The sequence below is a fragment of the Oryzias latipes genome, chromosome 13, assembly GCF_002234675.1.
Source record: "Oryzias latipes chromosome 13, ASM223467v1".
Taxonomy (NCBI): domain Eukaryota; kingdom Metazoa; phylum Chordata; class Actinopteri; order Beloniformes; family Adrianichthyidae; genus Oryzias; species Oryzias latipes.
The window spans coordinates 24,832,602-24,859,677 of NC_019871.2; the positions used below are offsets into that span (position 1 = coordinate 24,832,602).

Genomic DNA, 27,076 nt, shown 5'->3' on the forward strand with positions numbered 1-27,076 from the left:
CAAAGAAAAACAACTAAAAGTCAAGCTAGTTTGAATTTTAGTTATTAAAAACACACACACAACTTAATAATATAATCAATTCAGTAAACTATGATGCCCACTGGGTAAACAAGATGTATTGTTTATTTTTAACTTGTGAAAGGTTTTATCTTCATTCTTTAAATTCTGCCTTGTTTCTGAAAACCTTTTTTTTTGGTAAAAGTATGTTTTTTAATTAAGAATGTCAGTGAAATAAATTGGGTATTCAAATTAATGCTCCTTACTCTTTTCACACAGCGCTCCAAGTCCTCCAACCAATACATTTCCACTGCTGTTCCCTATAAAAACGCATTTGTGTAAGAAGGCATATGTCGTCGTTATATTTTGAAAATATTTCGTTCAAAGAAGTCTTATTTTGAAAAAACTTAACAGGAAGCGATTGTTCACAACACTTTGTGGCGGCAGCGCATGCGCTTTTCAAAATCGTAAAGGAAGTATTTGTTTACTGTAGCGCGAGTGCAGCGGCGTTCTGCTGCCATGTCCGTAGTGACCGTCCAGCTCGGTCAGTGTGGGAACCAAGTGGGTCAGGAGCTGTTTGACGTCCTTTGCAGCGATGCGTTGGCAGCACACAGGAAAACGTACAGCACGGCCAGCTGTGAGAGGTTCTTCCATCTAACATCACATGGAGGTAATGATGCCGGCTACAAACCTGCTGGGGGTTTTCTGAGCAGACCCTTTATTTTATTTTATTTTCTACATTAGACTTAGAAGCCAGGGCGGTGCTGATTGATATGGAGCCCAAAGCGATTAACTCCAGCATGACCAAGGCTCTGAAAGGTGGCAGGTGGAGGTATGGAGAAGCTTCCCACTTTAGTCAAAAGCAGGGATCTGGAAACAACTGGGCTAATGGGTAAGGATGGGTCCAGAACTAGAATCAACTACGCTGAGATTGTAGTCCAGAGAAAGGTAAGTGATTATCTAGTTTTGTGTTTCATGCCTCCGTCTAGGTTTTGCGTCCATGGTCCTCGTCACAAAGACGCAGTGGAGGAGCTGGTGAGGCGGGAGGTGGAGCGCTGTGACAGACTGGCAGGTCTCATGACCATGATGAGTGTGGCAGGTGGAACCGGCTCAGGTGTTGGCACCTACATCACTCAGTGTCTCAGAGACATCTACCCAGCATCGTTTATCCTCAACCACCTCACATGGCCGTACGGGACAGGGGAGGTACAAATCTGTATTATGTAGTCGTCATGACGCAGAAATGTGCTTTTTCTGGTGACATTTCTGTCTCCAACTTTTTCTTTCAGGTGATCCTTCAAAATTACAACTCGGTGCTGACGCTGGCTCATCTCTACCAGCTGTCCGACGCCATCGTGGTGCACGAGAACGACACGGTCCACGGGATCTGCAGTCGGCTGCTCAACATCAAACCCATCGCCTTCACTGACATCAACAGAGTTATTGCTCATCAGCTGGGTGGAGTCCTGCAGCCGGCCTTAACCCCTGACTCAAATGGAGTCTACAGCCTGAATCCTCTTGGTGAGTGAGGTGCAAACCGTGGACAAAGTCGTTCCACTGTAATCGTAAGAAAACCCCACAGTGGCTGCTAAATAATTTAAAAGCTTTGATTCCATGCTCCGGGTGAATACTCGATTCTGATTGGCTGCTGGGTGTGCATTAAAACCTGATAACCGCACAGTAAAAAAAGAAGGTCCGGTCACCTAGCTTAAATTTTTCGTATCACATTTTTTAAACAAACCTTTGCTTCATCATTTGGACAAAAACAAGCGGTCAGAGGTGAACTTTCTCTCTGAACTGATGCTTTATTCAACCAATCAGAAAGATCAGCATATATACATCGCCGAATCTTGACTGCAGCGGTGATGCAGCGTCACGCGGACTGTTATCTGTTACGCACATCGCTTTTTGTGAGGAAAGCGATCCAAATCGGAAAAAAAAACAAGAATTAAGGACTAAAAACTGGTTAATATGTATTGCTTTTGTAAGTGACCATAGTATAAGCAGGTTAATGGCCTTCGAAGTCTGCGTTATTACTTTTTAACGCACTTCGCAGAAGCAGGTTCAGGCTTCCACGGCGTGCGTTAAAAGTAATAACGCACACTTCGTCGGCCATTAACCCTTACATAATAAATAAAGATCTACAACTCGTAGGAAAGTCAGACATCACTTTTGAATCATTGCTTAACAGAATCCGCTAAAGCAACTGGATAAAAATGACAAGTCATAAAACTTTTGAGGCAATTTCTGTCTCCGATTTGAATGCAGTCTTCTCCAGACAGCATGGAGACGACTGCTCCATCACAGATGATCAACGTGATTTAGATCAGAGATCATCTAGAACAATGCAATATTTTGTTTGTGGACATTCTAGGATCATTTTTGCTTTTGGATTGGTATTGTTGTAGTGTTCATGAGACCATGCTGTCAGATAGCAGATTGTCCTATCAATGAAAGTTAGTAGTTGGGAGATACAGGGCCTTGCAAAAGTATTCGTCACTCTTGAACTTTTCAACCTTTTGCCACATTCCAGGCTGCAAGCATAAAGATATAAAACTATAATTTGTTGTGAAGAATCTACAACTGGGACACAATCATGAAGTGGAACGAAATTTATTGGACATTTCAAACTTTTTTAACAACTAAAAAACTGAAATATTGGGCGTGTGATTTTATTCAGCCCCCTTAAGTTAATACTTTGTAGTGGCACCTTTCAGTTTTGCACATCGAGAGACTGAAACTTTTGCTCATTCCTCCCCGCAAAACAGCTGGAGCTCAGTGAGGTTGGATGGAGAGCGTTTGTGAACAGCAGTTTTCAGTTCTTTCCACAGATTGTTGATTTGATTCAGGTCTGGACTTTGACTAGGCCATTCTAACACCTGGATGTGTTTGTGAACATTGTAGATTCTGCTTTATGTTTTTGGATCATTGTCTTGTTGGAAGACAAATCTCAGTCCCAGTCTCAGGTCTTTTGCAGACTCCATCAGGTTTTCTTCCAGAATGGTCCTGTATTTGGCTCCATCCATCTTCCCATCAATTCTAAACATCCTCCCTGTTTGCGCTGAAGAAAACCATGATGCTGCCACCACCATGTTTGACAGTGGGGATGGTGTGTTCAGGGAGATGAGCTGTGTTGCTTTTATGCCGAACATAACGTTTTGTATTGTTGCCAAAAAGTTCAGTTTTGGTTTCATCTAGGGCTGCACGATATGAGGAAAACTCGCGATATGCGATATTGGTAATTAATATTGCGATAAAGATATAAATTGCGTTATATAAACAAATAGCAAAAAAAACAAAAACATCATTTCCATTTCACTGCATTTCCAAATGACCCTTGTCGACGTAGGAGGCAAACATCAAACATAAAAGGGCTCATCTGATTGATCAAAAACGTAAACGGGTCCTTCTGATTGGTTAAATGCACAAAGGGATTTATTTCATTTGTTCAATATTTCAAGCTGCCATGAGTTTGTTTTAGCACATTTAAGGTAATCATTTATTGCGATTTTTGCGGTATGCATATTGCACAGCTTGATTTCGCGAGAACGATAAATTTGCGGTATATTGTGCAGGCCTAGTTTCATCTGACCAGAGCAACTTCTTCCACATGTTTGGTGTGTCTCCCAGGTGGCTTGTGGCAAACTTTAAACAACACTTTTTATGAATATCTTTAAGAAAGTGCTTTCTTCTTGCCACTCTTCCAAAAAGGCCAGATTTGTGCAGCATACGACTGCTTGTTGTCCTCTGGACAGACTCTCCCACCTCAGCTGTAGATTTCTGCAGTCCATCCAGAGTGATCATGGGCTTCTTGGCTGCAGGTCTGATCAGTCTTCTTGTTTGAGCTGACAGTTGAAACGGACGGGCGGGTCTTTGTAGATTTGCAGTGGTCTGATACTCCTTCCATTTCAGTATTGTTGCTTGCACAGTGCTAATTGGGATGTTTAAAGCTTGGGAGATCTTTTTCTATCCAAATCCGGCTTTAAACTTCAATCACAACAGAATCTCGGACCTGCCTAGTGTGTTCCTTGTTCTTCGTGATGCTCTCTGCGCTTTAAACAGACCTCTGAGACAATCACAGAGCAGGTGCATTTATACGGAGACTTGATTACATACAGGTGGATTCTATTTATCATCATTAGTCATTTAGGTCAACAGTGGATCATTCAGAGATCCTCACTGAACATCTGGAGAGAGTTTGCTGCACTGAAGGTAAAGGGGCTGAATAGAATTGCACGCCCAATATTTCAGTTTTTTTATTTGTTAAAAATATTTGAAATATCCACTAAATTTCATTCCACTTCATGATTGTGTCCCACTTGTTGTTGATTCTTCACAACAAATTATAGTTTTATATCTTTATGTTTGCAGCCTGAAATGTGGCAAAAGGTGGAAAAGTTCAAGGGGGCCGAATACTTTTGCAAGGCCCTGTATGCTGGTAGGCAGGAGGAGATGGCAAAATGTCCCGATTACACCACTTATGAGTACATGTACTGTATGTTGGTTGTACTTGTCTATTATGCTTATTTGATACCATCTGACACAGAGAACCCTGAAACTGCTCCTCCCGAGTCCAGCTTATAATGAAAGTTTTGGGAAGAAGTAAGAACAGGGAAAACAGCAAAATACATTTACTTAAACTCCCGTCTCGTGAGTTTAAATTTGAGAGCAGCTGTTTAAGATAAGTATTAAAAAATCTGTTGAATGCTGGTTAAATTTGACGACAAGAAATTCTCCAGAAATGACTGAACATCAATTCTAAAACAAAAACTTTCTGACAGTGAAACGAAACACAAAAAAAGTGCTTTTAACTGGTCTGATCAAAGTATTTGTCCTTGAGCAAACATGTAAAAGGTAATATGGATTAATTTGTAATATTTTGTTGTAATACAGAGATACTGTATTACCCACTGTGATTATGCAGTTCTTACCCAAAATCCCAAAATCGGTGTCGTTTTAAAGACGTAGTTTCTCCAGAGCAATAATAGTTCATCAGAAATCCGTAGCGTTGGTACGGAGGAACCCCGCCCCTTCCCGTTGCTCCTGATTCACAACAACTTGAAGAAAGAAATACTCAGAAATACAGTTTGAAGCTGAGTTTTCTTTATAAATGTCCTCCATCGTTAGAAAAAAATGCCACAAGAACTCGTCAACAACACCAAAAACATGATTTCCATCAGAGTAGGTCTTTAAAGCTCTCCTTTAGATGTTTCCTGCAATTTTAGAGCCGTCAGTGACATCAGCCAGGATGATATCCAGTGAATCTCTCACAATTTGATCTTCACGGAAAAAGAAAGAAAAGAAACTGAAACAATTCAAACAATAGTATTAAATTGGAGATGTCTGGAAATTGCATTTAGGTCGTAACAGCACACGATCTTCACAGTTTAGTATTGTAAGACCATTGTTGCTTCTGTCATCTGTGTTTTTTTTATGTTGTTGTAGGAGAGTTGGTGAGCGCTCTCTGTTGTCATCCGGAGTATAAACTGCTTAGTGTGTCCACCATCCCTCAGATGCCCAGCTCCTCCGTTCCCTACAGCTCTTTCAGCTGGACTGGTCTGCTCAAACACCTACGCCAGATGCTCATCTCCAACACCAAGATGGAGGAAGGCAAGTTTGCTCCAAAAGTGATGAGACTTTTCATCAAAGTCAGTTTTGTAAAATCCTGTTGTTTGTTTTTTAGGGATAGATTGGCATGTGCGTCCACCAGCAGCTTCTGGGCGGATCAGGAGTGTCGCTGGAAGCAGCTTCAACACCTCACTGGCTAACCTGCTCATACTGAGAGGAAAGGACGTCTACTGCGCAGAGACAGGTCAGGGACAGGTCATGGTTGATCCACACTACTTTTAAAGAACTGTAGCTAAAAAAAACAAATTCCTTTCTGAAGGAAACTTTGAAGAGGCCACCATCTACACCCCTTGGCTCTCACCAGCAGAAGCTTTCAGTGCATGGAAATCCCCCATTCCCTTTAATAAGTATGAGAAGTCCGCCACGCTGGTCAGTAACAGTCAGGCTCTGCTTGGACCCTTGGAGGACATTGTGAGAAAAGCCTGGAACATGTTTGCCTCCAGGTGAGTCAGCCGCATAAATCTGAAGAAGCGTTTCCAAATGCTGTGATCGTCATGGAAACCAAATGCTCAGAGGCTTCAGATGGTTCTGAAGATACTTTCTTTCTCTTCTTTTTTGTTTTTTGTTTTGCAGGGCTTACATCCATCAGTATGATACGTTTGGGATCTCGGAGGACAACTTCCTTGATAGCTTCACAGCTCTTGAGCAAGTCGTCTCAAGCTACCGTGAACTGAAGAGCTAACAGGGGTGGAATTGAACCCGTATAGCAATGTGGATTTCAGATGACATATTTTTGATGCTGTTTTTAAAATAAACGTTCATAAACTGTTTTTTTTTTTTTTTAAATCCCAAAATGTTATTTTTCTTGATTTGTAATGAAAAACATAACAATTGGGATTTAAAGACCACCTTCTATGAAATTTTTGTTTTGGGTGTTTTTGCATTTTTGTGATGATGGAGGACATTTATAAAATAATTTAAGTTTAAAACTGTGTTTCTGAATATATCTTTATTCATATTGTTGGGAATCAGGAGCAGATGAAAAAATCCAGATTGAAAAACAGCTCATTTATTGTGATGTAAAAATGAATTTGGGTGGGCCACAAGCTCCCTGCTCCGCTCCATTCAGATGCATTCACTTGTAGACTAGATCTTTTTGTTTTTTGTTGTTCGAGCTAGCATTTGGCCTCAAAACTGTACGGCTGGATAGATCCAATATTGCTCGCCCTTTGCCCCATTAATGTTAGTTTGGGGGTGTGAGGGGTATGAGCTAGTGGGACTGCATGTAAACAGAGAGCTCATTAATGGGTGATGGGAAAGGGGGGCGGGGTTGCTCCAAGCCAATGGTCCCGTCCACAACTCTGGTGAATTTCTAATGAACTACTACTTTCTAATGTCCTAGAATATAATTGCAAAAACAAAGAAAAGATTTAGGCTAAAAAGTAGATAAAAACCCTACTTTAAACGCTTTTAAAGTAGATCAAAAAAGGACCAGAGTGGGACTTTAATAAATGGTGGTGCAAATACTACACTACAATCAGTGTTATGAAAGTTACTTGTTGGTTGAATGTAATCCCTTACAGTATCATCGTCTCAGGATTACCATGTGTTAAATGAGCCATAAATGACTCTCAAGGTCTTTTCTTTATAAAACCTGCTAAAGCAGCCCATAATCTACAGGGATTACAGCAGGACAGACAGCTGAAGGCTCTGTGAAAGGACTGCAAGAAACTCCTTTAGAAGTGTTGAGTCTAAACTGGTGTTATTATTTAAAGTTGATGTGAAGGCCTAAAGTGGTTGAAAACAAGCAGAATAAGATTATTAAAGATAAAGATTGGATTCCTTGTGGTCCTGCTGCACAGAGGTGTAGCGGTTAGGACCCCCCCTCTCACGGTAAGAAGGCCCTGGTTCGGATCCCAGCTGGGTTCCTTCTGTGTGAAGTTAGCAGCTTCTCCTTGTGCATGTGTGGGTTTTCTCCAAACACTCCAGCTTCCTCCCACCATCCACAAACATGCCTCAGTGGTGAACTGGTTACTCTAAAATCGTCCCAAAGGTGAGAGTGTGAAAGACTGGCGATTTGTCCTGGATCAAATCAAACTTTATTTCTACACCACTTTTTCCAACTCGTGCTACTTAAATTGCTTTACATAAAAACCAAAGACAAGACATTGAACAAATATTTTGTCTAAAACCCACACAACCCCTCCCCCACCCACCCAGACATACACACATGTATCCCTTGTGCTATCTCAGATGACCCCACCCTTACATTGACGTGTTCTCCCTACCATGACAAAAGTGGATAAAGGTGGAAAAATTTCATGTAATCCATGGACACCAGTGAAGATCACAAATCATTGAAAAAAAAGGTTCAGAGCACTGTCTAGTGGGTCTATATGACCCAACTCCCAACGTTAAAGTGCCTAGGATAGAACAAGGGTTACATATATCTGGATTTGTACTGAAGTGGGGAAATGAAATTTTGGGGACATGCCCACATTAGTGACCCCCCTCTCAAGTTCAAAGAATACAGTACCGCGAAAAACGGAATGAGGTCTCGCCGTTTGTTTTAGATTTTTTGATCACCAAAAGGCCTGAATCAGAGGACCTCAGGGTCTGCGAGGGCTCCTACTTTAAAATCACATCAGATAAATATGAAGGCCAGAGACCATAAAAACATTTATTGACCAATAATAAAATGATGTACCCCACCCTTGCCTGGCAATAGTTGGGATAGGCTCCAGTAGCCACCTGGCATTGAAAGGGATTCCGCAGGTTTGGAAGATGGCTGAATGGAGGATGGATGGTCCTGCTGCTCTGAAGAATTACATTTTGGGTTGTTCGTCAGGTGTGATACGCAGGTTACTGAACAAGTAATGGGAAAAACATTAATAAAAACCCAGCAGCTATGCTGTTATTTTTGTATCTTGTTGCTCTGAATTGATGTGGTTTGTGTATTATTGCCAAATGTGATATAATGTTTAAGAGAGGCAGGTTTGGTGGTCAAGGACGTGTGTTACGTCAGAACGCCAACCTGTAGCGGCGTAGAGAAGTTTAGTGATCAAGGATGTCTGACTTTTGATCCTAGTAAATATGCTGTGCACATTTCCTTCATCACCTTCCTGTGCAAAGCTCAACCATGGTCTTACGGAACAAGAAAATATCAGAAAATATCACTCTTCTCAGCAGCTCTTTCACATTTTTACCCACCTTTGCAGCTAGATGTAAAATTATGAATACGTGAGGTTACTATGGTTTGCAAGATGGTACTTTTTCTGTTTTTATTGATAGTTTCCAAATGTATTTCTAACTTATAAAAGCTTCAAACAAAGCATTATGGTGAGATGAAAGATTTGTATCCAACACTACAAGCTTTAGATTAAAACAGTTTTAAATAAAAAAACAGTACTAGAACAAGCCCTAGTCCAAACCCAATCCCCATGCAGTCCAAAACAGAGGTTTTGGCCCAAACACAGCCACCAGATTAAATAAAAAAAAAACAAGGTTTTGGTCAAAATACAGGCTTTGGCCCGAACTCACTCTGTCCAAAAAAATATAGCTCTGGAAGAGATACTGGTTCTGACCCACAAAAAGCACCCCCATCCAATGACAGGCACCTCAGGACAAAACAGCAGACTTCCCCAGCAAAGATGGTTGAAAAAAACATGAGGCTCTGCATCTTTCAAGACTCCTCTTTTTGTTTAGAAACAAGCGAATTTCTCCTCCATGATCTGCAGCCTTTGGTTTGAAAATGAACCAAGCAGAATAAAGAATGAGCAGCACGCTGGCGATCATCTCTGAAGCTTCCAGTCAGGAACAATCTGAGGTTCATCTGGGATTATAGGATCTCTGCATGTCCCCTCATGTGGACTTTCCTCCACTTCATTTCAACAATCCAGTTACATCAAAATAAATGTGACCCAATAGGAATGTTTGGTTGCTTGTAGGAGTCCGACAGCCTGTCCTTGTTTCTTCAAACTAAACCTGTTTGGAGTTGATCATAAAAATGACTTGCGTGTTTTAAGCCAACATTTATGTTCAGAGATGACGCCTGATTAGCAAAAACAAGCAAAAAAACTCCAAGGGAAATATAGACTTTAAGTAACTTCACCAAAAAAGTTAAAACAAAGTGACCACAAGAGCGCACAATCCAGTGCTTTTGTGTGCCTGTCCCAAGTCTGGCTAATGGTCAGGGTAGTCAGGAAGGGCATGTGACATAAAACCAAAGCTAATTCACATATGTGAAGCACGGAGAGGGGATCTACTGTGGAAACGGCTAAAGGGAGCAGCCACAAGTCAAAGTTCAGATCTGTTTAGGTTGATTTTTTTGTTTTAGTAGAATCATAAAAATAAATAAAAAACAGTAGAAAATAGTTTTTTTTTACTGTCACATATTTGCTATTAAGGCAGCATCATTTAATGATATAATAAATAAATAAACACCAGTCAGGTCATTTGAAGGTAAATTTGTGATGACTTCCAGGTGCTTTTTTCCCCCTTTAAAATATATGGGTGGCCTTAGACAACTGAACATGATCAAATAAACAATTCTGCTCGAGTAAATGTGAATAAATCATTTCTTCGAAATTCTATTTGGGTTAAAGTCCTAAGATATATTAAAATGGACAAATTATGACTTATGTATAAAGTGAAAACCAAATAGCAGTGTATACAGGAAAAAAGGGGAAACGTGTGTAATTTGCCTTTTAAATTTTTATTCGGGGACTTAACACACTCAGGTCAGGCTGACATCCACAGGGGGAGCAGGTAAAGTGCAAACATGGGTTGAGGAGCTGGAGCCCCACAATGTCAGCCAGCTTACAGACCGTTGTTGCCGTGCAAATGGAACCTCCAACACCAGTCTGATAAGCTAGCCGACAAGGTGGTGAAGTGACGTCCAGGAATCTGAGATGATGGCAGAGCGAGCTTCTGAACTCTGGAGCGACGCACGGGAAGATTTGGACAAGGAGCACAAACTCAGCTAAAACCAGTGAACTTCTAAGACATACAACAAAATTATTATCAATATATATTTATATATTTTTTACTTACCTTAAAGATGTTGATTTATAAATGCTAAAAAGACTAAAAAGAAATCACAGCGAACCATCCATTTTTTTTAGAATAAATATTTACATTTGCAAACATTTCAAATTAAGGACTTAGAAACAAGTGCTATGATTCCCATCCTTTATACATGATCCGGTTAGGTCAGCCCAAATGTACATAATAAAATGAAACCTTTTGCTGCAGGTACAATATTATTTCACAACGATGCATTTCTGATTTGATTCATGTCGACTGCTGAGCCTCATGTCAAAAAGTATTTACATTATGTTCAAATATTTAATATCCCCACTTTTTTTTTTTTTAAAGATCACGGTGCTTTCACTCTATTTTTTTGATTTAAAAGGTTTCAGAAACAGATTTGATCTCACTCTGTAACTAGACAAAACGGCTCAATTAAACTCAGAAATAAACACACTTCTTAACATGTATCTTGACAGAACTGTACAACTGAACCCAACTCATGTCCACATTTACATGTTAGAAAAATTAAATAAAAAGCGAGTCAAACTATATCTGAGGGAAGACCGGCGTTCCCTGCTTGCATAAGGCTTATGATGGCTGCTGGCCGAGACTCAGCACTTCCCATCAAGCTGCTGCTTTACTTCTGAGGTCAATCGATGGGTTAATTTAAAGATGAGTAACATGTTAGGATCAGCAGGAAGGTTTACAAAACCCCAGGCGGGAAACGATGAGGAGGTTACATACATCTCGGACAGTGCGCGCACTCACTGGCAAACAATGCTTCTTCCCCGTCTGAAGAAGCCAAAGGTTCTAAAAATGGATGAGGTTTGTTGTCGAGTGGCGAGGCTGCCGGGGAGCTCTCAGGAGCAGCAGCAGCAGCAGAGACGCAGTCATTTGGATGCATGAACCACTCTCTCCGGGCATCACTTGGTCTTCTCCTCCGAGTGCCGCAGCTGCTGCAGCCGCTTGGCGTAACTCTGAGCCATGGAGTTCACGATGGAGATGATGAAGTAGCAGACCATGACCAGCACCACCTTCTCAAACACCCACGCCAGCCAGTTCTCCTCCTAGAAAAGCCCAAATTAAAGTGAATTTGCTATCATAAAAGTTAACAAGCAGGCATACAGAAGGATCTCCGACTGATAAAATAATTTTGCTTGTGAATGGATCGTTTCACAAACAGGAGTGTGGAAGGCTGCATTCTGTGGTACACATATGCATCTACCCATAATGTAGAAGTTTTGATTTTAGAATTCAAGTCTGTCTATCAGAAAGTTCTTAAATATAATTCACCCAAATTCAACACAGCTTTGTGACTTATTTGATGTACAAAATGAATGAAAGTCACAATTCAGAATAAGAAAAAGTTCTGATCTGAATGCAAAGCCCTGACAGGAGTGAAAGGAGGTCTTACCGCTGGTGCTCTTCCTCCAGCATGGTGCAGCTTGTTCCTCTGGGCTTCCAGGTACTGGCTGAAAGGCTTCTGGAGCAGTGGTCCAACTTTAGGCACAGACCTGCCAAAGGAGGAAAAAAGAAATGTCACTTACCTTTTCAGCAAAGGCTCTTCAACATGGTGTAGAGCCTGGAAAACTCTGAATACAGTTCCTCTAAAAGCCCACAAACTCCCCCATGGATCCAGCTGCTCTCCTGCAGCTGAGCCCTACACATGAAGAAGGCCCATTCTTGCAGCTGCCACTACCTCTAATTGTTACTGTGAGCTGGAGTAGGCAGGAGAGAGCAATGAAAGCAGAAACTCCGTCCTCCTTTTATTATCCCAAACTGTCAGCCCCTGCAACCAGGAAGTGAGTCGACATGATGTCATCAAGTTTACCACCACGACTGCTCTCATGATGGAAGGACGGCCAATCGGGGGCGTGTTCACGTCCCTATTAGGAAGTGTGGATGTGCTCACCAGGGGGTTCGGCACAACCAATACAGTATTTACAGCTCATGTCACATGAGTTCCTTTACTTTACCTTCCTCCATCAGAGATCCTGATTAGAAAGAAAACAAATGTTTCTGAAACATCATCTTTAGGTTTGGGTAACTGGGTAAGTCTCAATGAAGAACAAATCCAACTATATCTGAGTGATTCATTTAAGTTCCTGCTTTGTGTGCAAGCAAAGCAAAGACACAGTGAAGACTGGGTGAGCCACATGGCGACTCATAGATCATCTGATTCTGGGGGGAAAAACCTTCATCAGTAAGAAAAAAAAGATCCTTTCCTTCCTTTTCTTCTAGGAAAGCTCAGGTGAGGATGCTTCTTTATTATAATTTTTGATTAAAACTGTTTTAATCACCTACTGGAGGACATGGAATTACATTTTTTATAGTATTTTTAGGTAAAACAATTTTCATCAAGAAAGCTGAAGGTCATTCAAACTTCTGGAACTTCCCAGAAAGAGCCATTCATTAGTCATCCTTTTGTCTAATATGATTATGAGTGTGTTTCCTGTCTTGTTAGGACAAACCTCTGAACTTTGGAGAGTCAGATCGACTTGTTTGAATGAGACCTCACACGCCTCGCCCCCCAGTGCTGCACAGAGGCATCTCATGCCTGTGAAAAACCTTTTGATTGGGGGGGTGGGGGGTGCAGCATAGACACTGGCTCACAGAGAAGACGTTGGTTCACACAAAACCCACAATCAGCATTCAAAATGCACCCGAGAACATTTACGAATGCCCCAACCACAAGAGAGAAGACAGCGACGCACCAAGCGCCTCATCGCTCACTTACCCAATGAGTGACACCATTTGCTCCACAATGTGTTTGCTGAACGTAATGATGACAAACAGTTTCTGTTGGAAAATATGGAGATAATCAGACCAACAACTAGTGCTATAACAATATGAGAAAAACTGTGTGATATTAGCAGTCAGTACCACGACAGGACTAGCGACATGAAAAAGAGAGAAAAAACGAAGACATCATTTCCATTTCACTGTCTGCAACACTTATTTAAATGAACATAACTTCAATTGTACTGCAAAGGAGCCACGTCTATAAAAGAAGCAGCCATATCCATGAAAGGGCTCCATTGATTGGTCAAAAACGTTAAGAGCCCTTCCCATTGGTCCAATGCGTAAAGGGTTCTTTGAGTTGTTAAAGACCAACTCTGAAGTAAATTGTTGTTTGGTGTTTTTAACATGTTCTTGTGGCATTTTGTTGCTGATGATGGACATGTATAAAGAAAATTGAGCTCAAATTGTTTTTCTGAGTATTTCTTTATCCAAATCGTTGTGAATCAGTTGCAGGCGAAAAAAGCTGTAGCTGTGATGTAGAAGCTACAACGGCACCGCAAGCTCCCTGCCCCGCTTCATTAAGATCCGTCCACTGTCAGACATATAGATCCACGGACGTCTTCATTTTCCTAGTCTGAGCTGGAATCTGCATCTAAACTGTACGGCTGATATTACTCGCCATTGTTGTTGCACCACGCTAGGTTGGGGTTGTAAGCTTGCGGGAGAGCGTGTAAACAGACGGATGATGGAAAGTAGGGGCAGGCTTACTCTCAGAGGTGACTTTCTAATGAACTCCTGCAGCTCTGCAGAGACCTTGTCCTAGAAAACGACAGGGTTTCGGCTTTTGCCTGAAAAAGGGCATCATCGTAATCTAAAGACCACAGGAGACGCTTTGACGATGATTGGAATAGGTATTTAAATATAGATTGTAGCGAGTGTGTCACCATTTTAAGTGACCATTTGTCACAGTTTGTGCCAGCTTTTGCAATAGGTGTATCGCACAGGCTGATATTGGGATGACTTTTAAATTTAGATTTATTGTGCAGGTCTATTAACCAAAAAAAGAAACAAACTTTTATTTTACTTTAGCATCACAGGTAAACAAGGACTTCTACAGGAGGAACTTAACTTTACATCTCACTCAGCAAGAGTGACCACTTCTGACGCTCTTTCCACAAACACAACGATGCAGAGCCAATAAAAACTTAAATCCCAGCTGAAGTCGGTGTGGTTTTCAGCATGAACCTGCCTGAAACCAACCGTCTTTAAAAACAGCATGACACACGCCCCCTGGGCGAGATCAGACAGGATGCATCATGTGAAGTACAGCACAAAAGAGAAGGCTGGTGGGGGTCACGCTACCCCCTACAGTTTTTTTTACAGTGTAACATTTCCTCTCAGGTCTACCTTTTGAAGTGCACTTGGCATCACTCCCTGCTTCCTGCAGCCTCAGTATTTTTTTTGCCAGAGCTCTCTTGAAGTGAGATCACAGACTGGTACCGCCAAGAGATGGATAGATTAATTTAGTTAAACTATGCAGCGACTCATTTGTAGAGACAGTCTCGAACTGTCTAGGTTTATATTAGTCACTGGAGTGGGGGTCTCAACGATATCCTTAATTAACTTTTTTCATGTTTGAAGTCTAGGCGCATTTCTTTTTTTGAATCCCAACCGTCTTTTCCTCCATCTGGAGCCCGTTGGCGAGGAATGGGTGGATTCCAGAGACAAATCAAGACAAAGAAACGACCCAAAATAAGAAAGAGTTAACCAGAAACGCCTCATTACAAGTTTCATAGTAACCAAATCATGAGTTCAGCTAAAGGGTTGATCTTTCCAACACATTTTGAAGTTAAAGAAATGGTGAAAGTGGATCAGTCAGCAGAACGCCTTCTCTCAAGATCACAGATCGTAGCTGGGTTTTTGAGGTTACACAGTCAAATTAATCACATAGGTCATAGTAATAAAAAATAACACTTTAACTTGAAGTCTTAGGTTAATGTTACTAACCTGTATATGCATCTTGATGATGGCCTTCCCTATCAGGGTTGCTCCAAAGAAGGTCCAGAAAGGAACCAGAAAATGACCACAAGTTATTCCAGCCAAGTCAAAGAGGGGATTTGGAATCTGAACAAATACAGTTTTGATTTAGACAAAGCCTTTCTAAATACGAAAAATTTACTTTTTAATAAAACTTCAGGAGAAATTAAATGCAAACACAAGAGTTAATTTCATCAAAAGAGTTAACTACTCACGGAAGCACATGCCAAGATCCCAAAGAAGCCCACTTTCTGCACCATATGCTGAACTCCTAGCTTTGCTCTTGTGACAAAATCCTGAAACAAATAAAAAAGTAAGTGTTAAAAAAATTCATTGCTTTAAAACACAAAAAGATCTTCAGATACTGTCTTGTCCATAACCAGAAACCTGACATTACAGTGTTCCCTCGTTTGTTACAGGAGTTATATTCTAAAAATAATCCACGATAGGAGAAATCTCTAAAGAATGAATTGGAGATGTTTAAAGGCTGTAAAGATGCTCACTACACACTTGAAACACGTTTCTCAGACAGACATGAACATTCTTGTGCTTCCCTCTCTTGTTTAAACTCTCAAAGTTCAAACCCTTGTAGAAAAATAATTACAGTATCATAGAATATACAACAAGGTCAGCAGCCAATCAGGACACAGAACACAGTGTGCTGCAAAAAAACAAACAAAAAAACAAACAAACAAAATGGTGCTGAAAAATAAAACAAATGAAAACAGTGAGACTGTAATATTGTGAGGGAACACTGAATATTTATTCTATGCTTCTTTGCTGCAAACCTTTCAGTTTTCTGCTATTTTTTTGCAGCAAACTTATAAGTTATATACAAGAGCATTATGTGAGACCACTTTATCTTCTATAAAACCATGCTTTCTGACCACTTTTGGTAGAATGTGTGTGCACCCAAAGGCAAAAGTTTGTGGTTATTTCTCTATGTTTTTTTTTTTTTTAAGGCAGGAGGGGGGATTTGCATTTGGATGATCACATGATGACACAAAAAGTAGTTCCAGAAAGAATCAAGAACAAACCACGGATTTGTCTGTATAGAAAAATCTCCGGTTGTGCCTGAATTCCCTCACTCCTCACTACTTGGAGCACTAGAAAAGGCGTTCGCCATTTTATGAGGATGTCCGAATCTATAAATCCAAAATCCCCAGCTCTGGAAATTTCCCAGAAGTCAGGGTGTGCATTAAACCCTCATTAGATTTTTTTGTTTTATTTAGTGTTTTATTTATTTATGCATTTCATCATTTCTGTAATGAGTTTGATAAATCTGTATAAATCTTTTATTGCTTTGACTGCAATGCTTAAAATCAATCGATCAATTAATTAATTAATTGCATTTGTACAATTTATTTGGAAAGAAAATGTATTTACATTTTTTTCATTATCCATCATCAGAACACAATGGATTCATAGCCTTTGCAAAAGGTTTATATTTATTCGTTTTTTTCTTTAAAAAATGAGTGTCATTAGAGTTGGCATTGTGTCCCAACTGGGGATCAATTTTGGATGTTTATTCATTTATTTATTTTTATCTTCTTATAACTCTTACATTTTTTGGTCACTCTTAATTGCTACTACCCAAAATGAAAAAAAAACACCCAGAAATGGTCAAAATAACTGTCAAACCCCAGAAGAAAACTGTTATTGGGTTCTCCGGGGATAAATGAATATCATTTTTAATTTATGTCGGGACGATTTCTTTAGGCCAGAGAGGTTTTTATTTTTTATTATATTTAAAATCAATCCAGTGGTTGTTTTAATTTTAGGTCTTCACGTCAGTTTTGAGTAGAAAAAAAGCACAAACAAAGAAAAATCCTGATCTTGGAAAGTCTCCGGTGAGTCACAATCTGCAGAGAATTGGACCCACTCAGCTGGGAACCAGTGAATTGAGATCAAGTGTTAGATGATACCAACGGTTGCATGTATTTCTGTTCTGCTGACTGGGCTTCTGATCTCTGCGGTCTCCCGTCACATGAACTTTGTTCCAGACACAGCTGTCTGTCACTCAAATTAGAGGCCGGTGAGAAGAAAGATGGAGGGCGGATGGAGGGAGGCAAACGGAGCGAAGCCTGAAGGATGATTAAAGAGGGAGCTCTGCTCAGGGTGACTCACCCGCAAGCAGGCAGATTTACTGGAAGTGAAAGAAGGGAGGGTCTTCACTGAAGTCACATGACACCTTAAGACCAATCACAAGCTTGTGGTCTATTGTCCGTTGTATAAACCAAGATTAGACTCAATTAATTTGATTTGATCAGATCATGTCAGCTGCCAACGTTTTCTTTTATACCTCATCTGAACCACTGTGTTAAAAATGCACACTGCTTTTATTTTTATAACAAAGAAAAATAAAGTTTATCCTAAAAATGGCAACTTTCTGGGTCACACACCAGGCAAAAAAAAGCAGATCTGTTGGAGGTGGGGCTTCTTCAAGACAATATAGAAACTCCTTTTGAATCATAATTAAACATAAAACTAAAGCAAACAGGCTTTTCTACCATCACTTGTGTGCTCACAGTTCTGACCTGAGCATCCTTGGCCTGCTCCAGCATCTCTTCAAACTCTTCATAGTCCTCATCTTCTGGATCAGCTCCAGACTGGCGAGCTGCTCTGGCCATGAAGTACGGAGGCAGCTCTCCAATGGCAGTCCCGGCACCCTAAGGATATGCACAATAAACTCTGACATCTTCACATTTAACGGTTGTTAACCCCCCCTATAATAGGGGCCTCCGATACATGCAAAATTAAGCACCAGTAACTTCAACTGTAATACCTGTGTATCCACGCAGAAATAACTGTTCCAATTTGTGTAAATATTACAATCTTTGTTGTTTATTTAGACCAAAGTTCACAGTTTTACTTTTTTTCATTCCAAAACATTACTCACCCACATGCAGGCCTCGAGGCGGACCTTTGACATGATTGTGAGGAGGGAGATGTTGCTCGCCAAACTGCCATCTTCTGGGCAGACGATCTCATCAGGGTAAGGAGGCTCTGGAAAGTCGATGGAGCCACACTCGTAGGCTGCCAGGGTGACGGATGCTATGTGAGGGCCCTGAAGAGGAGAGGTCAACGTGAATGAGAGTGAAAGCGCTGAAACCAAAACACCAATGCAGAATGAGCGGACATGTGCTCACAGAACAGACTGCAAGCAAGAAAAAAATATATATTTATGGTCACTTAATTTAACCGTGGAGGACCCTAGAGGCAATTTCATTTTGTACTTTTAAAGTTAATTTGACCTTTTTTCTGTTATTGTTCATTTTGGGTAGCAGCAATTAAAACAGCAGAAAAAAAATATAAAATAAAATTTGCGTTAATTTGAAAAATAAAAGAAGAAAAATTCAACGCAGCCAAATTTGCCCTTGTGGGTTGAACACAGCAAGTAAAGAGTTACAATAGCCAAGTGACTGTTTCCAGTTTTCTGACTTATTTTGGCAAATACTTTTACAGAACGTCTTAAAAAAATAACTTCAGGATGCTTAAAGAGTCTTGGTTAAAGCCAAAACAATAGAGCCCAAGTTAAAACACAAACCAACAAGAAGCTGAATCCCACAATCTGACGGCTCATTTATCATTCATCACTGGAAAGACGCCCGAGGAGCCACCTGGCTTCAAAAGACAAAACTAAGGTTGTCTCATCAGAATCAACAACATAGTGGATCTGCTGAGTTTCCTAAGTGATGCCGGTTAAGGTGGCAGAGAATGGACAGAGTTCAGAGCGGATATGAAGCGACTAAATACCCAGAGGTGGCTTCTGCAGTTTATACAACACACCTCCACTAACCAGGCAAAACGGAGCGCAACACAAAAAGCAGCTTCCTAAAACAAACCACTGTTAACAAAACATGAAGATTCAGTTCAGACTGCAACACAGTTAAGTCAGCAAAGCTCATAATCCCTGAGCACAGTTGCTTCCTCAAGGAGACAAAGATGATGGTATTCAAGCAAACACCACAGAAGCAACACAGATCCAGGCGGCACAATGAGGCAAAACCATTTTACAAGAAGTCTTCAAGCTCCATTTCTAATAAAAGATGATTTAAAAAAAAAAAAAATCAATCTATGGTTTCATTTGTGACGGAGGATCAAAAATCTGCCATCGCCTTTGCCTTATTTAGCGTGTTTGAATCATTGACTGTGGATGAGAACTGGACCCTCCCCCGGCGTTCCGAACAGGAAGTACCCGCTGGTCCCAAGAAGCCAAAATCCCATAGACTTCTATAGAGAAATAACCTGCTGTTACTTAGTCATTCTATTGGTCAGAATAAATATTCTAGCTCTGCTACTTTAAAACAAAAAAAACATAATCTAGCCAATCCTTTTTTTTCATGATTTTTTTTTCTGTATTACAAGTTAATAAAGTTCTGAACTGGTATGTGGTGCCTGCTGGTAAAACAAAACGTTTAACTGACAGATGTGGGAGCCATCACTGCTCACTGGCGTCATCTGGCTCCAACATGGCGGCGTTCATATCACATGAAAATTGCAACTGAATTGACTATTTTGTTGGAGCCATTTTTTAATCGGTGATGTCACACTAAGTCAATGGTTTCAAGTCAAAGAACAAAATATGCACTAAAAGTCACAGTACCATCTGTGGTACTGTGAAACAGAACTGTGAAACAGACGGCGAGTTAGCTTATTAGCTGCTCTGCCATCATAGCTGTGACAAAGTCAACAGAACCGCAACAGCAGGAAGAAGTCCATTGATTGGGTAAAGATTGGTGTTAAAGCACAGGACCACAGGACTCGATTACAAATCAATTTGGAGAATAGGGTTGCTATTCAAATATTGGAAGAAAAAAAAATAATATTAATAATGCAAAGGGCCCTGGTCCCCAAGGAAAGAAATAAAGATCTTCTGTCTTCTTTTTCTGAACAGCTCGTAGTTTAACAATCTATTGCTGCATCGTTGATAGATGTTCAGCAGATAAATGCCAACGATGTTATTATAGTTCACATCCTGAACCTGAATGATTCAACACCTGTACAGCTACTGTGATTTACCAGAAAAGTGTCTTCCTCCTGTCCTGGCATGTTTCAGCATCTCAGGGTGGAAAAACAAAAAAAGACGCTAATCTTTCCTCACCATTCTGAAGCCAAATTATACAACTGCATTTAGAGAAGTGGGTAACCACAGGAAAAAATAAAGAAACCGACAGTAGTAACACTTTACAGATACTTTGAACAAAAAAAAAACAACACCTATAAATTATTGATATCTTTAAAGGAAAAGATACAAAAAAAAAAAAGAATTTCTAAAATTTAAAATCAAAATCTTTATCCCTATCCTAAGAGCAGGATAAGAGAAGTGATGAATGATGAGATCACACTGCTGAGTTCATCCATTTTCCTTGAGCACTATGATCTAATCCTCTTGGTGGGGCTAGTGCTTATGAAGTGAGGTCATTACATTCCAACTTTCTGGTACCACCTCCACCACCGGGAACCACCATGATAACTTCAAAAATCTAGCTGATACTGAGATCTGGGATCAGAATGAACCAATCCAATCAGAAGGTCTGAAGGAACAATGGGGCAACCATCATCTTAGCGGAACAGCCCAAGCATTCAAAGGTGTAGAAAACACAACCCCAGAAAGGTCATATTCAAAAAGTCGGTGACTTCTGTTGGCAAAAGCCCAAAACGTCCACTCTTAAGATATTAGAACCGACAGCTGAGTAGCCTCCACAAAAACCACATTTTCATCATGGAGCCGGGTTGTGAGGAATGGAAAAGTGAAAAAACGGTGTGATGAAGCTCTTTCTCCTCTTCAGCATGGCAAATATCTGCTATATAAAATGACCTCCTATAAAGCAGTCATGACAGATGCCCACTTCTGTGGGGGGAGAGTATAATGATTTGGGATTGATTCATTCGGTTGAGCTCAACATTAACAAAACTTTGTGGGGGGAAAAAAAGAACATCCAAAGATGACAAACTAGGAAGTTCTTCAGTCATTTCTTCTTCCTTGATGTCACAAGCGGACTCTGTAAACCTCAAAGTCCAAACCCGGTAAGAACTGTTGTGGACGTAACGGAGAAGACTAGGCTTCAAACCGAATTTAAGATCATAAGGTCTTAAGGTAACAGTTATAAACAAAGAAACACACCCTGATTGAAGCTAAACTTTGGTTAGATAGAATCTGCAGAAGACAGTTTTTCTTAGTTTTTTTAAAAAAATAAAATATTTTCACAGAAAAACTTTAAAAAGACACACTGATGACTTAGCTTACTCAATTATCCATCTAAGCAACTAAACGTGTAAACCAGTTATTTTGACTGAATTAGATAAACTTTTGTCAGTAATCTACAGAATGACTTTAACGTTGTTCCCCTTTCGGCATATCCTATGGGGGTCGCCACAATCAGCTTTCACTGATTTGCACAGGTGCTTTGCAGAGGCTTTTATGCTGGATGCCCTTCTTGGCTGCATTTTATCTGGACTGGGATAATTTTATTTAAATTTGAGAAGTGTGAACATGGGAATAGGATTCTCAGTCATCCAGTTCCTAATACCACAGGATTCTGTTCTTCAGGGACTCTCAAGGTGGATCTGGAAGTAGTTCTGCTGCTCATCAGAGTAGCTTCGTGGGTTTGAGAAGCTGCTCAGATGCGTCTCTGTGATGCACAGGTGACAAACTCCACGCCTCGAGGGCCAAACTTGCCATCGTTCCTTCTTTTTGGCAAAACACATCTGATCCAGGTAATCAACTGCATGTAAGGCAGGGTTCTGAAAAACCAGCAGGATGTTGGCCCTGGAGGCCTGGAGTCTGACACCCCTGCGCTAGAGGATGCATCTTTTTAGGTTGATCTAGATTTTCTGAGTCCAGTTCAGCTCCAATACTGGGGTAGGTTTATCATTTCAAAACCTTTGGTACTTTCAAACAAATCCAATAAGATAGTTTTGTTTGATAAGGTCAAACTGCTATAATCTGGTGAATTTACTTCCATCATTAAGATTATAATTGTGCGTTTCTTTGACAAACAGCAAATTACATTGAAATGAAAAAGAGGAAAAGTCTGAATTTTCTTCTGTTGGAAATTTGACATCAACCACACAAACCGTTTTGATGCTTGGTACAAAAAGAAGTCTGAGCGCAAAAGAGGGAGACCCGTTTTTTTTTTTTTTTTAAGGTTTATTGTTTTTAATAAAGCAATTTTCTAGGATTGGTGATTTAAATACAAGGACCAAACTCCCAGACTTAATACAACTAAATGAGACGAGCACTGCAGCGGAAAAACTTGACGGTAAAACTAACAAATACCATAGTATTCAGCAAAAAAGATAAACTGGAGAACACTTAAATTCTCAAAAACCGGAAACCCAAACCCATCTCTTCTCCCATTATTTCATTGTAAGGAAAATCGCTGACTCAACTAATCCACGTGTCCTTAAATTCTGCAAAACCAAGGCCACATCATCACCCAAAACCTGATGACAGTGGAGAATTTCTCCATCTCTCTCATTGTGCCTAATTATCTCCATCTCTCTTTTTTTTTCTTATAAAAAACCACAACCAGAACACATGACACATTTGAGTGACTCAAACATGAAGTTCCTTTGTGACACACGTCAGGGGAGAAATTGCACTTTACTTTTGGTAAGCCTCAACAGATGGGTGAAAAATCTCAAAAGGAGGGAGGGAACCACAAGGACCTCATGAAATGGAACATAACACCACCCACTGGCAGGCAAAAGTACAGATTCATTAAGGGGGCGGGGGGTGGGGGCACTGGGCTAGAGAGCACCCTCATTACATGCTTCAAGGTATCTTTGAAAGATAAGAGTTACTGTTTTCATGCCTGAATGTGGTGAAAAAGGGAAGAAAACCAGTATCAGTGGGAGAATTGCAAAGAGTTTCATGAAACAGAACCTGGATCTAGATTTTCCTCAGAGGTCAGAAGCAGTAGAGAATCTAGACATCAGTTGAAAATACTCAAAGGTGAAAGTGAAAGCCCTGATGGATTACAAATGTTCAGATGAGTGTGCTCACATGCGTGCTCTTACCAGATAAAGAAGAAATGTGTGCAAACCAGTTCCTAGACCGACTGAGGAGAGAATTCCAAGGCCTACCCAGTAGACACACCAGAGGAACTTCTTCTCCAAGTACTGAACATACTGGAAGAGGGATGAAAGAATGAACGCATGAGACAAGCCAGAGAACCAAGAATGAGCACAATAAATAGTAGCTGCATATATTTTAATTTGAATATATTTTATGCAATTTTTTAATAGATAATATACAACTTTATACACACAAAATGTGAGGAAATCTCAAACTTGAAACGTTTCCTTTCATCTGGTGATGGGTAATATGTGTTGTTAACGCCCTTTTTCACCTTTATTTAAGGGAGTAACCTTTGACACTGGCACAGTCACATCTACATCCCAGTTTGGATTTCCTCTGTGATTTAAAAATAAAATCTACAACAGGGCCGCAGACTCCTGATCCTTGAGATTTACCGCTTTGGCTGTTCCCTCACTTCTCCACAACACCTAAACGATTATATAATGCAGAACCATCTGGATTTTAACGCTCACTGCTTTTTAAACTTTTTTTTTTTAATGTCACATATGGCATCACCAATTTCCCAAAATAAAAACCTTATAAATATGAACATTTTATGACTATCTATGAATCCACTGTGTACTGCTGATGAAAATTTGGATAATTTATAAGAAACACATTTATAAACATGTTTTTCAGATGCCCAATGGTCAAACCCAATGCATTGTAGTCTATATTCGCTGTTCCAGTGAGCGTTGGTGCGCGCTGGTTCTTCACAGAAACGTTCGGGAAATTTCCACTGGGTTTTGGAATTGTAGATTTGGGCATCCCGATAAAATGGGGTACGTCCTTTATGGTGCACTAGGTAGTGAGGGAATTCCGACACAACCATTGTCTGTTTTCCAGATCTCCAGGCCCTGCTTGCTGGTGATTTGATCAATCAGGTGCCTCCTCATGTTGAGTGAATGAACACAGCTGAGTCAGGTGACCAGCAGCACGCAGGGCAGGGAGAAATGGGGAAAAAAAAGCAGGGTGCTAGATCGCAAGGACCATGAATGAGCAGGCCTCGTCTAGAAAATGAAGCTTTAAGAACATAAATCACTCTAGATGTTAGAAATATAAATGCAAAAATGTGTTGTGGTCTTCAGAACATAAAAAGGGACAGAGGGAAAAAAATGTATTACTATCAAAATGCAAAGTTTGTCTGAAAAGGTTTTTCGTCTTCATGTTGGGTGGCTGGAAAATTCCAAGCCTAAAAGTCAGTTTATATTTTTGCAACATTATTCAAATCACACAAAGTACAACCCTAAAAATTGAGAATATTAGTAAAAGACTTCATAAATATTTTTGTACTGTTCATGTCAAACTTATGTTGTTGCAGGTTTGTATTCTGTAAATTGAAGTTGGTGTAGAGAAAAGCATGGGGGTGCTCTAACCGAGCTGTGACCGTTTGCTGCAAAGACGTTTCTGTAAACTGAACTTTCAGCCAGCCGACAGTCAGATCAAGGGTTACATGACAACAGTGCAGGCTGCTCCATATCTGAGCACAAATGCTCTGCATCACAGATTTTCAGCGATAAAATCTGGTTTATCATTAACCTTCAATCTGTCATGGATGAGTAAACAGGGTCTAATCGTTACATTTAAAAGACAAATAAGTAAAGCCTTACATGTTGGTGTGTTCCCTCGGAGGAATACGCAATATAGAAGACAGTACATAAGACCAGGAGTAAGAACACTATGCCTCTCCGCTGCCAAAGCCTGTGTGTGAAAAAGGAAAAAAGATTGATGTATTCCATTGGTGATGAAAAAAGGGAAACTTTCATTCATTAAAATGTCATTAAAGAATGTTAAAAAGACAAATCTACTGTAAAAGTAAGCCTCTATTATTTTCATCATCTAAAGCTATTCAAAAACAACCCACATAATAAAGAAATCGTGTTAAAATATCCCAAAAATTAAGAAAAGACAAGCCAGACAAAAAGTCATCACTAGGTTTTTGCTTTTTTTTTTTTAAATCCTTAACTGTGTAAAACTGATCCATTTCTTACTTAAAAGTCAACTCCTTTAGTTTAATGAGTGTCTCCAGAACAAAGTAGTGCAGAGTGATTACTGGTCTTCTCCACAACACCAGGGAAAGACGCTCCTCTTTGTCCTTCTGCCGCCTCTCTCTTACCGACAGTTCTGTCAAACAAAGACAACAGTTCATTGGAGATTTTGCATTCCCAACTGGTTCAGCGGGTTTCACATCCTCAGTAACCACCAATTCTAAATGCATAGTGCATGGAACTCGCAAGTCCTGCTCCTAAACTGAGGCACGTTTTCCTCATCAATAAATAACAGAAACCCAAACTCAACCATTTGTGACGTGTCATTCACTGATGGGAATGTTCATAGAGGACAATTTAGTCAACATTTATGCGTTAAAAGAAGAATTACAGAGCAGAGGAGGGTTCATATTTTTTACAAGTACTTCAAAGTTTTCCAGCTCACCTGCAGACTTGCCATTGAGTTTATCTTTAGTCCCGGTCCGTCTCTGAGGCTGTTCACAGTTCGCTCCATTAGCTGCCATGTCAATCACCGGCAAGCAGGTCACGTCCTGGACAAAAAGAAAAGAGGGTGACAAGTTTTTATTTCGGCTTCAAACGAGTCCCACAGTACCACCAACTGTACGCAGTAAACCGAAGAAGTTCTCCGTCTATAAATTATCCTGTAAGAAGATACGGAGCTAAATGCCTGGTCATCATAAACCTCCACACGCTAACCGGTTAGCTAACATGTTACAGCTGAGCTACAGACACCGGCGTTTTTAGTACCAAAATAAACGAGCTTTTAGTCAAGTTTAAGATACCTATCCGAAAGCTACAAGCTGTTTATTAACATATATTTTTATCCTAATATTATAAAACAAAAACAAAAGCTAACTAAGATAATAAAAATTATGCGGTTAGTTAAAATATCCTTGTCGTACCTCTTTCCTGTCTTCTTCACCCGGAACTTAATTCAGCACGTGTCAAAAGAAAACAGGTTCCTGTTCAACTCACAAAAGACTTAGGGAGATAACGTTATCAAGTCAGTGTGAGGCTATCAATCGTCTCAAAATATCTGACCAATCATCGGTGACTTAGTTTTGTTTTATTTTGCACAAATAAAATAAAAATTTTAGCCTACACCAAATGAGGTGAATTTTGTTTTGAAAGGAGAGTTATGAGACGTATTTCCGTAGATTGATGTTCGGAGGTCCAATCCGAGGTCGCCAGGTTCGAGAACAAAATGTTACAAGTTTGACCTAATAATAATGACAAGGCAAAAACAATGTATACATTTAGTGTGGAAAAACAACTGTTCAGTGTTTGTTAGGCAACTTGTTCCCAACCAATATTTAATCAACAAGCTATTTAAGTTCATTTTTATTACTTAACAGGCGGCACAACTGAACCATGAAATGATTAGTACAAAATGATCGTTATTCATCTGCAAACAAAAAAAAGCTAAATGATTTCTTATCCCAGGAATTATCTTATTTTTACTCTGCGTATCTTTAGAGCAAGGAGGTATTTTGATTGTCTGTTTCTACAGTGCAGTGTAATAAACAAATGACCTTTCTTCCACAATATTTACCCCCCCCCCCCCCCCAACAGTCAAAATCAGAACTGAAAACATACCAGTGTCTTT

At 40.1% G+C, this 27,076-nt stretch overlaps 2 protein-coding genes and 1 non-coding gene across 3 annotated transcripts; 1 reads left to right on the forward strand and 2 right to left on the reverse strand.

Annotated features, from left to right (window-relative positions):
- The first annotated feature begins 429 nt into the window (after positions 1 to 429).
- On the forward strand, positions 430 to 6,557 carry tubd1 (tubulin delta 1). Its single transcript, XM_004075886.4, has 8 exons — positions 430 to 667; positions 742 to 889; positions 987 to 1,203; positions 1,287 to 1,518; positions 5,443 to 5,607; positions 5,681 to 5,809; positions 5,885 to 6,068; positions 6,199 to 6,557. The coding sequence occupies exons 1-8, from the start codon at positions 517 to 519 to the stop codon at positions 6,305 to 6,307; spliced, it is 1,335 nt and encodes a 444-aa protein (XP_004075934.1). The 5' UTR covers positions 430 to 516; the 3' UTR covers positions 6,308 to 6,557.
- Positions 6,558 to 10,362: 3,805 nt separating this feature from the next.
- Positions 10,363 to 10,457, reverse strand: mir21-1 (microRNA 21-1). Its single transcript, NR_107161.1, has one exon. It is a non-coding gene; the product is annotated as a microRNA 21-1 (primary transcript).
- A 229-nt stretch (positions 10,458 to 10,686) lies between these two features.
- Positions 10,687 to 26,498, reverse strand: vmp1 (vacuole membrane protein 1). The gene is made up of 12 exons (XM_020708436.2): positions 26,373 to 26,498; positions 25,895 to 26,000; positions 25,453 to 25,585; positions 25,072 to 25,162; positions 23,401 to 23,511; positions 18,275 to 18,442; positions 17,913 to 18,044; positions 15,591 to 15,671; positions 15,346 to 15,462; positions 13,334 to 13,395; positions 12,011 to 12,110; positions 10,687 to 11,663 (listed from the first exon to the last, which is right to left on the reverse strand). The coding sequence occupies exons 2-12, from the start codon at positions 25,971 to 25,973 to the stop codon at positions 11,520 to 11,522; spliced, it is 1,218 nt and encodes a 405-aa protein (XP_020564095.1). The 5' UTR covers positions 25,974 to 26,000; positions 26,373 to 26,498; the 3' UTR covers positions 10,687 to 11,519.
- Positions 26,499 to 27,076: the final 578 nt, after the last annotated feature.